Source organism: Morone saxatilis, unplaced genomic scaffold (genome assembly GCF_004916995.1).
Source record: "Morone saxatilis isolate NCDOM2014 unplaced genomic scaffold, NCSU_SB_2.0 Contig21, whole genome shotgun sequence".
Classification (NCBI taxonomy): domain Eukaryota; kingdom Metazoa; phylum Chordata; class Actinopteri; family Moronidae; genus Morone; species Morone saxatilis.
Window position 1 is genome coordinate 21982481 of NW_023339774.1, and position 13831 is coordinate 21996311.

The 13831-nt window shown below is 41.7% G+C and overlaps 2 protein-coding genes across 2 annotated transcripts in view; one reads left to right on the forward strand and one right to left on the reverse strand.

The window, feature by feature from the left end:
- The first annotated feature begins 1208 nt into the window (after positions 1 to 1208).
- On the forward strand, positions 1209 to 5374 carry LOC118332960 (hyaluronan and proteoglycan link protein 1-like). The gene is made up of 5 exons (XM_035668422.1): positions 1209 to 1314; positions 2744 to 2907; positions 3169 to 3367; positions 3723 to 4025; positions 4133 to 5374. The coding sequence occupies exons 1-5, from the start codon at positions 1209 to 1211 to the stop codon at positions 4420 to 4422; spliced, it is 1062 nt and encodes a 353-aa protein (XP_035524315.1). The 3' UTR covers positions 4423 to 5374.
- A 3816-nt stretch (positions 5375 to 9190) lies between these two features.
- Positions 9191 to 13831, reverse strand: part of LOC118333081 (versican core protein-like) — a 30751-nt gene continuing 26110 nt past the window's right edge. Inside the window, 3 exon segments of the mRNA XM_035668591.1 lie at positions 9191 to 12691; positions 12772 to 12954; positions 13524 to 13668. Of these exon segments, the coding sequence (XP_035524484.1) occupies positions 12459 to 12691; positions 12772 to 12954; positions 13524 to 13668 (561 nt within the window). The 3' untranslated portion in view covers positions 9191 to 12458.

The following is a 13831-nucleotide window of genomic DNA, read 5'->3' on the forward strand; positions in this document are numbered from 1 at the left end:
AACCTCTGCGGGGTGGGCAGGTGGGGGCTCTCATGGGAGGGGGGGGGGCGTCCTGGTTTGTGCATCAAGGACGAAGTGATGCTTTTTTAATGTCGTTGAACAACTTTGATTTGAGGTTCTGTCTGCAGATGTGCTCGGTAACGGGGGATGCGGACCGCTCTGCGCTCCCGTTGTAATTACGGAAGCCTTCGGGGGGTGAAACAGCACTGCAGATAGAAACACCGAATCACACTGTGAACTGAGCTGCATGCAGAACATTTCTGGATATTAATAACTTTCACTCTCTCTGTTGCACAATTTAGCTACAGGAAAACATTCTCTATAAGGCTGGTTCCCAACCTTTATCCTTAATGGAGTCCTTTTTCTATCATTGATTAGGTGTTTATGGGTATTTTATATTATATTAAACAATAACAACAACAGAGTGACTGTTAAACTGATAAACTGTACAATGAACCCAAGTGAACACAATAACTGCAGGAAGTTTGGATTAATATTGATCAGAGATTAGTTTGTAGGTATTTTTAGGAACGTTTTTATATAATTATCTGTCTTTATTATGTATGTATTATTATTTTTTATTAATAAGATTATTTTCGGATATAAAATGTAGTTTTTGTCTCCCCGTCACTTGACAATTGTTCTATTAGCTTTCTGGTTGTTTCCTAATGCAGGACGATGCTGTTTATAAGAGAGTGAATATCTGTGAATGTAACTTCATCAAATCTTAAATTATAATCTACACTTAAAAATAAAATAATTTCATTTAGTTTAGTCACAGAAATGACATGCTGACACATACTGTGTGTATTTTACACCCATTAAAGCTGCACTAGGTAACTTTTATAAAACAATTTTGTCATATTTGTTTGTCATATTTGCTGAAACGTTCACTGAATCCTGACAGTAGTTCATGAGACAGATAATGTGTGAAAATATCAGGTTCCTCTGGTTGTTCTGGTGCTCCTAATGACATCAACAACAATCAACCATCATTCTGGTTGTTTTACAGAACATCAGTCTCATGTTCTACTGACAGGTTCAGTGAAAGTTTCAGCAAATATAACAACAAATTATTTACCTACTGCAGCTTTAAAATCAAGAAGGCCTCCCCGACCCCAGGTTATGAACCTCTGCTCTAAACTACCCCCCCCCCCCCCCCCCTGTGTGTCTCTGCAGTGATCAGACCCCCAGTTTGGTGAGTGAAGATGATTCCTGTGCTGATCTGTGCTTTGATCTCACTGAGTGTAGCAGACAACGACTTGGACACTCTGTACCCAGAACTGGAGCACTCGAGGACCATCTATGTCATCGGTGAGGATTCATTCATATGTGTGTGTTTGTGTCACATCCGGAGAGAGACCGTCTCTCTCCGCCGTCCTTCTCTGAGTTTCGTTCACGACACTCACTCTGCAGCGTCGTCTGTTTCCTCACTTTATCAGTCGGTTGTGCCGCTGCGGCTCAGAGATAACGCTGCTATGTGGGGATTGTTAGCTCAGCGAGATTAGAGTTATCTCCTCCGCTCTCGCAGGGGATGAAAACTTTGTTTGAACGCGTCAAGATTTCATAGCTGAGGAGATACAGCGTACAGAGAATCACTGGTAAATTATTCATAAATTAATTATTTTAAGGCTTTAAAGGGGAGCTATTATTCCAGCAGACAGCTTCAGTAATTTAGCGATGTGAAGCAATGAATTTGATGAATTCACTGTTGTACTAACAAATGACTTACTAACTAGTATCAAATAAAACATTTACAAACTAAGTCAGTCCTTCCAGTTTGCAACAGCAAAGTATCTAATAACCAATAACTACATAAAAACCAAGTAAGTAAGTAAAAACTACCGAATGACTAACCAACTAACACATCACTAACTAACTTATATCAACCTACTCTGGTCATTTCCAGCAGACATCTTCAGGAACTATTCCTGAATTTTTATGTTCTCCAGTAATTTCATTGCAAAAAACGCCTCAAAATGTCGCAATTTTTTAGAAAAGCTGCCGTGAAATCTGATATTTTAGGCTGCAAAGATCCAGGCCTGTGAAATCCTGAAGGGACTGATAATAATAATAAATAAGCAAGCCAAAATGCAACTACTAACCTAAGATTAACTATTTAACTTTAACTTACTACTTCATATCGACCTGTTCTGCACATTTCCAGCAGACAGCTTCAGTAAGTTGACTGTAACAATAGAATTTGATGAATGTTTTGCTGAATAACTAACTCATATCTATAGCTGTGTGTCAGTGCTTTAATGACTACATAAACTCTGTAAGTGATGGCAGAAACACACAGTTGCATCACGTTACAGAACATGGGATCAATGTGCCGTCAGCTGGTGCTTACGCAGCAGACGCGGTGAAGCCGGTCTGAGGAGAGTCTGAAAACCCGGTTAGTGACTGAAGGTCACAGCAGCCGATGAACCAACAGTGTGTACGTTCTGTAACACTTAAACACACATCACTTGGCAGGTTGACAGGTGATAGGACATTATTTAATAGTTCCACTGGAGGATTCAGGTATCGATTTATCTCATCTATCTTTTATTAGTATTGTTGTAATATAATTAATGTTTCTTTATATGTTCAGTTTTATGCTAAGCTAGGCTAACGTCCTGACTCCAGCTCTGTATTTAACATAGACATAAGATTATTGGAGATCGATTTCCCAAAATGTTTTAACTCTTTAAAGTCAAAGTACATCAATATGAATAACTATATATGTTTTGTGTTGCAGAGAACGGCCCCCGACTGTCGGTGGCGGCAGAACAATTGAAGGTTGTGTCGAGACGAGGCGGAAACGCTACTTTACCATGCAGGATCCAAAGGGACCAATCGATGGCACCGAATCGGAAGATGAGGATCAAATGGACCAAGTTGACCTCAGACTACCTGAAAGAGGTTGTTATCCATTTCTGAATATCCAATTATTAAATCATACATTTTAACCTGTTTAACCTTTTTATGCTAAGCTAACTGGCTGTAGCCTCATATTTAAGGTGGTATCAATTTACTCAACTCTCAACCAGAAAGCCAACAAACTTATGTCCCAAATTGCCAAACTTTTGCTTTAAACTCTCTTCTGTAGGTACAATATCCGGATTATAAAGTGAGCAGCAATGTGAAGCGTTAACAGACTGATCCTCCTTCCTCTTTCTCCAGGTGGATGTTTTCGTGGCCATGGATTACCACAAAAGAAGTTACGGCAGTTTCCACGGACGCGTCCACCTGCAAGGCTCCTCTCCCATGGACGCCTCCCTGGTCATCACAGAAATCACCCTGGAGGATTATGGGAGATATAAATGTGAAGTTATTGACGGGCTGGAGGACGGAACAGTGGTGGTGTCCCTTGACCTAGAAGGTAAAAATCGGCTGAACAGGAATTAGGTTTTTGTCTAAAAACAAAGTGCCCATTAAACGTCACTGTACTGCAGTCGGCCTAAATTTAGCAGCATGAGCGGCGACTGCTTGGGGGAAAGTCAGGAGCAAGTGTAAGCATAGTGTACATCAGTGTCAGAGCAGCTTCATTATGTTTAAGAGTAGGCAGCCATTACTGCCTGAAGCCAGAAGGTGCTGGCACCGGACTGACAGAGGAACAGCTGTGCTTACACAGCGAGACTGGCTCTCAGTCTTTCGGTTAAATATCAGGATAAAACACCAGAGGACGGATCCGAGTGTCTCCTAACAGGTTGTCTATCACATCTGTTTCCACGTAGGTGTCGTCTTCCCCTACTACCCCCGTCTGGGTCGCTACAACCTCAATTTCTACGACGCCGAGCGGGCGTGCCGGGACCAGGATGCCATCGTGGCGTCCTTCGACCAGCTGTACGAAGCGTGGCGAGGAAACATGGACTGGTGCAACGCCGGGTGGTTGAGCGACGGCACGGTTCAGTATCCCATCACCACCCCCAGAGAACCCTGCGGAGGCAAAAACACGGTGCCGGGGGTTCGCAACTACGGCCTGAGAGACAAAGAGAAGAACCAGTACGATGTGTTCTGCTTCACTTCCCACTACAAAGGTGTGTGTGTGTGTGTGTGTTTGTGTGAGTGTGTGTGTGTGAGAGAGTGTGTGTGTCATTAAAAACCTGTTTCAATTTTATATCCCTTTGTCTTTTTATCTCCCCAGGTCGGTTCTACTACCTGATCCACCCCTCTAAGCTAACTTACGACGAGGCGGTCAGGGCGTGTCAAAAAGACGGCGCTCAAATCGCCAAGGTCGGGCAGATGTATGCCGCCTGGAAGCTGCTGGGCTACGACCGCTGCGACGCCGGTTGGTTGGCTGATGGCAGCGTCCGTTATCCTATCTCCCGCCCCCGCCGGCGCTGCAGTCCCACGGAGGCCGCCGTGAGGTTCAGCGGCTTCCCCGACAAGAAGCATAAGCTGTACGGAGTCTACTGCTTCAAGGGCCACAACTGAGCCGCTAACGCACACTCAGACGACCCCGCAAACACACATCAGCATGCACACACACATTCACACGCTAGTGAACACGCTAGTGGAGTGAACGAGAGACAGAGGAGGGAATTCGGAAACACATTCAAAACTGTGACGCTTTATTTCATGGAAGACGTTAATGTCATGTTGTTGCTTTGTAATCGGGGACCTACGAGGGATAGTTTACACATATTTAAGGTTCATATTATTTAATCAATGCCTTTGAAAGGGGGGTGGGTGGGTTGTTGTGGGAGGGGAGGTGAGGGTTGGAGGATAACACAGCCATCCAACGACGGACCAGACTCGTCATCGTCTGAACTGTGTCAAAGCAAACTGACTCATGGTTGGACGGATACTTCGGGCACTTAATCTCGTTTCGTTCAAGACCTGGAACAACAGCAGCGCCATGAAACACAGCTGAAAACACACCAAAACAAAGAAATCCGGTGCTGAAGGGGAAGGAATTACGAGCCTAGCACAACTTAAGCGATCTCTGCTGTCCATACCCAACAAGGTGCTACGACTGGTACTTTGTACTTCATCATACTGTCCAGTATTTTATGTTTTTATACAAATGTGTTGGACCAAACATCAGTCTCATCACCGAAATGATCCAAAAGATCCAACTGTTAGTGTTTATGTTTTCTAAGTACGTAGATTGTTAATCTAGAAATGTAATTCTGTTTATTTTTTGATATACTGTAGAAATACTTACATTATTATTTTTTGTCTTTTTGGCCAAACCTATCCAAGTCTCTTTGGTTTACATAAAACATAACATAACAGTGGAAAAAACAAAACAAAAACAAAACTCCACAACAGTAAATTTAATTTAAAAAAAAAAAAAGGATTTTTGCACTGAACCTGTAGAAACGAGGAGCAAACAGCAGCAGTAGAAAATGCCTGGCCTGAATAAAAACAGTGCTGCAGAGTACAAGTATCTCTCTGTTTGGCTTGAGCATGACTTAGCTTCTACAAGCAACTCTCAGTGTAGCCATACGCTCACTATCTAGCTAACGCCTTGATAAACTGCTATTTTTGATACAAATACTGTAGTTTCTTAGAGTGAATGAGCAGAGCCAAGATTAGCCCCATTTGTGACCGCGGCAACAGTTAATAGTTGAACTTCAACTGATCAGATCAACAAACCAGAAAAAGTAATCAAACTCTTACCGAAGTAATTCGGGAGAAGAGCGAAAACATCTTCTTTCGATAAAATACTTTAACTATCAGTTCTGATGTAACTGATGCTGCCATTGTTCTTGCTGCGTCACGCCTCCCGTATCTGCCTCAAAGGACGCTGATTGGTCCCGTACAACAGCACCAAGCCTGGAAAGATGGATTCTGACGCGATTTTCTTGTGATTTTTTAATCTCACGAGTCAAGCTGCCTCGCCTCTAACTCCACGAATCTGTTTAATAGAGTTCCCTATGCAAACCTTTGGGGAAAAAGGTCAAAATTTAAACTGTATTTTTGTGATTCTCACGAAAATCTGAGATTTGACACCACGGACGACGAGAAGTTTATCAAAACGCTCTGAAGACACTTCGGAAACAGTGGGTGGGATTTGAAGATGAGCAGACGATGGAGCCAAACTGCGCCGCAGACGTGACGTCATAAAGCCGTGCCCGGTGGAATTTTGGTGTTAAACTAAACCAAAACCAGCTGCCAAATTTAAAGTAGACATCTGTGCAATCCCAAAAATTGTGTTGGTTTTCCCCCAGAGGTTTGCACAGGGAGGGAAAACTGAGTTGTGACACAGTAACGTACGAACGGTTGAGGTCACAAATGGGACTAAGCCAGGACCCGGAGTGAGCGCGGTTTTCCTGGCAGCGACCGGCTCCCTGATTGCTATCTCAGCTCTGCAGCGGCCGACCTGTCTCTGAGGCTCCGATTAGACCCAGCGGGCCGACAGCCAACCTGCACCAGTCTGCTGAATGAGACAGAAATACAATACATTCAAAATACCAATAATTCCTGCATGGAGGCACTAAAGGGCTTCTTCCATGTAAGGGTATCAGAGAGTAAACGGTGCACATTGATCAAGTGTAAGCTCACCGTACACGGTCCCAGCTGGCCCGGACACTGGTTTAGGTCATCCACTTGGGCCTGGTACAGGGTTTAGCTTTACTTGGCTCCACCTTTGACAAGCCACTGAGTCCTGCTACGCTTATCACTGAAGGACAAACTCATAAAAATAGCTCTCTGTTGCCTTGTGGGAACTAAATGGTGATTTTACAGAACAGCAGCTGTGAAGTAAACACTTACTGAAGAGTTATGTGCAGTGTTGCAAAACTAAAGAGATTTGTTCCTTTTAATTTGTGTTATTTTCACTTATTGTAAACAATTTGCAAACCAATGTTAAGAGTCAGCTTGTAAAAGGAATAGTTTGATATTTTTTGGGAGTTCAAGCTCACGGAAAGACTTCACAGCTCGTAACTCAATACTTGTTGCGTTTACATTTCTGTTCTGTCCTGTGTGTACGAGTTATATAAACAAGATGTCATTTAGTAAGATTTTGAGGTGCTGACTAAAACCACTCTCATTAAAGTTAACCAGCTGGTTAGCCTAGTTTAGCACAAATACTGGAAACGGGGAAACCATTAAAGAATCCACAAAAACTCTAAAGCTCACTAAGAATCTCTGGTTTCGTTCTGCCACTAGTGGTTCTCTCCCATCAAAAGATGAAGTTTGATGACGTGGTGAAGCAGCGTGGGATCATGGGAGTTGTTGTCTTCAGTTCACTGCTTTCCCGACGCTGTTGGACAAAGACAAAGACCGCCCCCGGAGGCTGCGAGCCGAGTGCCTGCTAACGTACTCCAGCTTGTTTCTCTGATAACTAAGACCAGACGTCCGAATGACTAAAATCCTTCATTCGGTTCAATCTAGAGTTAAAAAGCACCAAAGAATCTAAACAGTCGGATGTGGTAAAAATGTGGCTTCAGACTGGATAAACAGTCAATGTATGACAGCTTCTGGCAGACAACCACAACACTGACGCAGGCACAAAGGGGATATGACGCCATCGAAATAAATTTTAATGTGGAAATGTTAAATATAACAGCTTTAAATGAGAAATATGTTAATCAGTAAGCCTTGGGAGGAGCTGATGGGCAGATTCTCTAAACTGCGTCCTCCTGCTTCCAGTATTTATGCTAACCAAAGCTAATCTTCTGCTAACTCAAGCTTCAATTTGTAGCGCACAGACATGAGAAGTAAAGATCTGACGTGTATTTCCCAAACTGTCAAACTATTCCTCAAGAGACTTGAAGGATCCCAGAATCTGTTGCCTTTTATTTTGTGTATAATCTGACCACCAGGAGCCTTGTTAATAACCGCAAGGAAACCTTAGGGACCCAAAGACAAAAGGACAATAAAACAGTACATAAACCACGACTCTGCCTCCGTCTCTTTACACAGGGCTCATTGAGTTCGCCCATTATCCGAAATACATCACCACAACTTTCGAGCAATTGCACTGCAGTTCCAAAATAAAAGTCAGCAGAGTTCATATTGGCTGGAGCTGCCAGGTGTAGTTCCTGGGTGATGCAGTAATGTGCGTCCGAAGGGAGGGCGGCTGCTCGCACACAGGAACAGCGAGGCCATTCATGGTGTTGCTTTCAGTTGATTCTGTGACTGAAATACAGTTTGTGTTGCCAAAGCTCGGGACTGAGTGACAGCACGTTGGTGACGACGTGGGTTGTTGATTCATGTTCTCACGCTGATTTTCCATGAGGCTTTTTGTTTGAATGCGGTTCGGTGGGATAACACAGGTGTGACTACAGATATGCTGATATATACATTTTACTACGATATTGCAAAATCTAAGTGAAAGCTCACAGTTTACAGTAAATAACTTATTTATTTACTGTAATAAATACGGTAGAACTTCTCTACTAGTACGGTAAAAGGATATTAGTACTGTAGATTTTACAGGTTTCTGCCATGAGATATTACAGTTTTATGTGCAATTTACAGGCTGAAACTTCATTCAAGATAAATTCCTATATAGTGCCGTATAGTAAAGGTTTTACTTTACTCGTAAAAATCCACTTCCTGAATTGGCCACAGTACAGACTAAAATACAATTAACATTTTCCAGGACAACATAGATTATTTCCAGGATTTGAAATCCATTTTATGCAGCAAAGAATCTGTATATTTCTTAGCTCAAACCATCCATTTGATGAATATAAGTCCAGTATTCACTCTATTTAAGCTCTGTTTAAGCTCAGTGTTTGGTCTCCACCAACTCCTGAGGGAAATATCTGGCTCTTCAGCTGCTAAATGCTCCATGATGTTCACCAGCAACTAACTAGAAGGGCGGATGAATCCTTTTTGAACTCTCTTCTTCTTTGCTAAAAAGGTTTCAGGGCCTTAAACTCAGCAGCACAGTGACATCTGGTGGTTTGCAGAAGTTATAGCAGCAGCTTAAGACTGAAGCCAAAGTGCAGAATCAAAGTTGGAAGGTTACTTCTTGTTTATACATAATATTATTATTATTAAAGTAACCATGTGTAGAGCTGGTACGTAAGTAACACTTCTCGGGTAAAGATATCGTGATTTAATAATAATAATATGCATAAAGTATCCTGGACCTCTACTTTAGAGACATTTGATCCATTGTTAATCGAAAAATATTGATTAGTGCAGCTTTAAGGACACAAAGGAAGTCAGAAAGTACTAATGGAAGGACTGACACATTGTTGGTTTTTTCATGGGATAAAGAATAAAACCACACAAACACAGGTTGTGTTATAATAGCTCCTATTATTGCACACACAGCAATGACAATGACATTGAAACCAGGAGGATTTTTACAGCAACTCAAATGGAGAAACAATGATTACATAAAAAATAAGCTCTTGTGCCACAGATACAGTGAACCTCATTAACCAAGTGGAGTAGAAAAATACTTAAAAAAAAATGCATATACATTGAAGAACAATATATAAAAAGGAAAATGTATGAAGAACATGAAGGTCGAATGCAAAAAGATCACATAAAAAAATCTTGTGGAGGATGTAGAAGTTGTCTCGATGCACATTATTTCACATTCCCTTATTGGTTGGATTAAAAACACAGATTCCAGATCTGAAGAAAAAGCAACATCTCACAGTCCCTCCAGCTGAAAACACTTTGATAACTTAAAACAATCAGGAGCCTTTTGGTGGTGAATTCGTCAGGTTGATTTTGAGTCACAGCACGATAAGAAAATCAACAGCTTGAAAAGATAACATTGCTCAACAAACGGGTGCCACGCTAAGGTTCGCTTAGACGGCCCGATACGCCGACACCCAGATAGTCCAAAAAAGGTCCCATTGGACGGAGAGTAGAATTGTTCTGATACCAGGACAGGAATCGGTGAGTACTCGTGTCTGTGCACCAATCTGATACCACATAATTACTTTGCCCCGAAACGAGACCCTGATACTTCCCCGCAGTGCTCCATTTTCTTTCCCAAGATGGCAAAGTCATGACTCACCCCACTCTTCTTAAGAAGTTCAAACAACAATGATAGGAATCATAGAGGTTTAGTAGTGTACGCTTGTTAATCAGATCCGTATCGGAATGTTTATCTGCCCGTTATCCCGTAAACAAACGCCCATTCAGTCCCTCCAGGATTTAATGTTTTTTTGGGATCGTTGCAGCCAAAAATGCCTGATTTCAAGGCAACTTTTTAAAAAATTGCAGTGTTTTTAGGCATTTTTTGCATTTAAATTGTGTGAAAATTCTCAAAAAATCCTGAAAGATTGGAGGCAACTTGTTCCGGTAACAATCTGCAGTATTTTGGTGACGTAATGTTTTGGGACTGTTGTGATTGGTGAAAACAAAGATTGGACAAAACTGCGGAAATTCACAGACATTGGTTGAATTTGCGTTAATTGTTACGATTGCAATATTGATCTTTTCCTACATTTAATCAAGTAGCTTTGGTACCTAAACCTTATTGTTACCATAAAGAGCAAGAAACTCCAGTTGGCTTTTGTTTTTGGAACAGGCTGTCAGACTATTGGGGTTTTGGTCCAATGGGGTCCAATTGTTCGGACTATTGGGGTTTTGGACTCGAGGGGCGTGGGAACAATGGGCAGTCCCCAACTAAAGCAATGTGCAGCTAACATATATGAGCATTTACTACTTGATAAGATGTTTTTCATTACAGAATCTGTAAACAGCAAGAAGTCATCATTAACAGAATTGCTTCAGTTCCAATGACCTTTATTTAATATCACAGTCCATTCATAGTTTTAAAGTATACAATAAGTTAAATTCATATGGCTTCATATAGTATCTATATTATAAATCCTATGATTAATAGCCACAGCACATACACACACCACACATTCATAATAATCTCCTCTTCAGCTCCGTGTGTGCCGCTCTTTAAATCTCCCCTTTAAAAAACCCTTTTCAAAGCTGAAATATTTTGTACAAAAATCTACATTAGTCGACCTGCCAGCAATGCAAACCCGGAAATGTCGAGTTACCCAAAGTTTATTGTTAGAAATGTACAGTATGAGTCCCCAGCTTATAGAAAGTGAAAGATGATACTTTATATGTCAAGCAGATTTGCATAATTAGCATTAATCGGCATAATCACCGATATGGCCGAGGATTCAGCGTCTTCAATAACCTCCAAAACCACTTAAATATTGTCTTAATCAGCCAAGCCCATGATTAGGTGATTACTCTAATGCTAATTACTCAACATATGCATGTTTCCAAATGCTGGGGACCCAAACTGAACAACATGAAACTTTGGTGTACTCAACATTTGTGGGTTCACATTTGACAAACAGACAACATCGGGGAATCAACCAGTAAAAATGGGTTGTAACAAACAGCACGAACTGAGACTGGACAAACTGATGATAATAATTTAAAGTGATGATCTCATGCTCTTTATAGACTATCAATGACATTATCTAAATCCTCTAAACTACTGGATAAAACATAAACTTCAGTGAGTAATGTGTTTCTGTGAGACTGACGCTGCAACGCTCATCTTGTATGTGCCAGATTTTTCCAAAAAATAAAGGCACCGTGTGGAGTTAGTGACCACTGGGAGGTTTGAGTATCCGGTACAGATAACGTACACTTACTCTTGTGATCAATGACGTTGATCTGAAGCTCAATTCTAAGGCTGTTCTGCAACTTCTGATCAACCCGTATCGATATCAGGCTTAAATTAACCTCCAGTAAGCACCGCCCACACCGGTTTAAGCACCGCCCATTACGAGTACGGATACCTCGTCACGTGATTTTGATGACGCGTGAAATTGAGGTGGAAGGCAGGAAGAGAAGAGCAGAAACGATATTAGAGAGAAAGGTACAAAAATCACAACATATGTTGGACGTCATTCTTGACCTTTCTGACGTCGTTAAATGTCTTCAAAGCCACCAGACACCTTTGATAAAAACAATAATTTTACCTCACAGGACACAGGAAGTGTCGGTTTATAGCTGCCTCCATCGGTTTGTTTGTTCCTGTTCGACTTTGGTGTTTTAACGCATTAATTCAAATCCAAACTAATATTAGCATCTGAAGCAGCGGCGGCCCTGAAACTCCTGTGTTCTCTGAGGTAAAATTACTGTTTTTTTCTGGTTGCCCTACAAAAATGTGATTTGGTTAGAAACAATTAATGCAAACATAACTTTTGTTCACAAAAAAAAAACTCCACAGGGTACCTTTAAAACACGATGACAGAGACCGGGTTCGGGTCCTCTATCAGGTCAGGGTTTAGTGTGTTCAGTCCCACACAGTGAAGCCATTACGGCACCAGTCTTCCTCAGACTCGTGAACTAACTTTATAAAACGAAACTAAACTCTCACTAGTGTTACGGTTCAGATCCTGGAGTGTTTTTGGACAATGTGCTGGGTTCCCTCTTCCTGTTGAGAGCCATTGACAGACAGCTCAGTGTGTCTCTGTCTATCGATGCCTCTGGACCGACAGAGCCGGCCCTGCTTGTGTTTGGCCGCCACCGCTAAGCTGATTTACAAAAACCACTAAACCCAATCAGTGTCTCATCTGGTCCTCGTTGTGTGTTTGGACCTGCTGATGCCTCTTCTCCCTCTGGAAGGACTTCCACAGGTTCTGGAGGAGGCTGTAGCTCTGCTGCTGCTGCTCCTCCTGGTTCTGTTTCTGATGACTCGAGCTGTGATGGACATGGTTGTTGTAGTGTCGGTTCTGTTGCTCGTTGTTCTGATTGTTGCGGTGCCGGAGAGATACGGACCTGTGGTAGGTTGCGGCTAAGGAGACGGATGGAAAAATGTTAAAAAATGCGAAACATTTTCGAGACGCTCAAAGCTCCTCCGTCACGAGTACTCACGGGTTGTGCAGGTGACTTTGGGAGCGTCCCATTGGCCGTTGGCCCGGCAGCGTATGGTGGGGGCGTATCTCTGGATGAAGCCCGGTTTACAGTGATACCGGAGCAGCGAGTTCATTTCGTAGCGAGGCTTCATGGCCCCGAACACACGAGCATCCTTCACCACAGGGGGCTGCCCACATGAGACTGATGGTAGGAAACAGAAATGATTTATTATTATAATTAAGAAAACAATTATTGAGTTATTTTGATTATTATTGACACTTCTTGTCTTACACAGCGATACATACTTTTATCTATTTACTGTTTTATATGACTACACCTGTATACAGTTATAATTGTATCTTGTTCTGAAAACTCAAATAAAATATAAATCATAAATAATTCATAAATTATTGCTTTAAATGCGTCAAAGTCGCCGTAAAAACGGAATAATTCAGATTCAGATTTTAGTGTGTTTGTATTGTTTAGCTCATTTTAAAACAGGAAACACATTTCTGCCAGTAAAAGGACAAAAAATAAAATGGAAACTTACCATTGATTAAAGAATTTGTATGTTATGTCAAAATAATGATAAAAACTTTAAAATATTAGATCATTTTGACTTTTTATCTCATAATTTTTATCTGAACTTTGACCCAATGTGAACATTTATTTATTTTCTTCTTATATTTTTATTTATTGGCAGAAACGGGCATTCACAGCTCTACCAGATGTGTTACAGAGAGTGTGCGTGTGTGTGTGTGCGCGCATACCTGTTCCCTTTTTGCAGGTGAATGTCAGGTGATAGTTGCAGGGCACGTCATTCCACTGGCCCCCCTCGTGCCAGATCATCACCACACAGTCCTCTCCGGACTGGAAGAAGCTGTCCGGCTGGTTCGGCCTCCAGTGGTCGTATTGCTGCCAGAACACACATTTAATAAATAAATAAATAATAAATGTCCCAGTAAACACGCAGGTTTAATCCCGGACGTCGGAAGTAATAAAGTACAAATACTTCGTCACTGTACTGCAGTTCTTTTAGGTGTTTTGACTTTATTTTTCTGTCAACTTTTTACTTTTA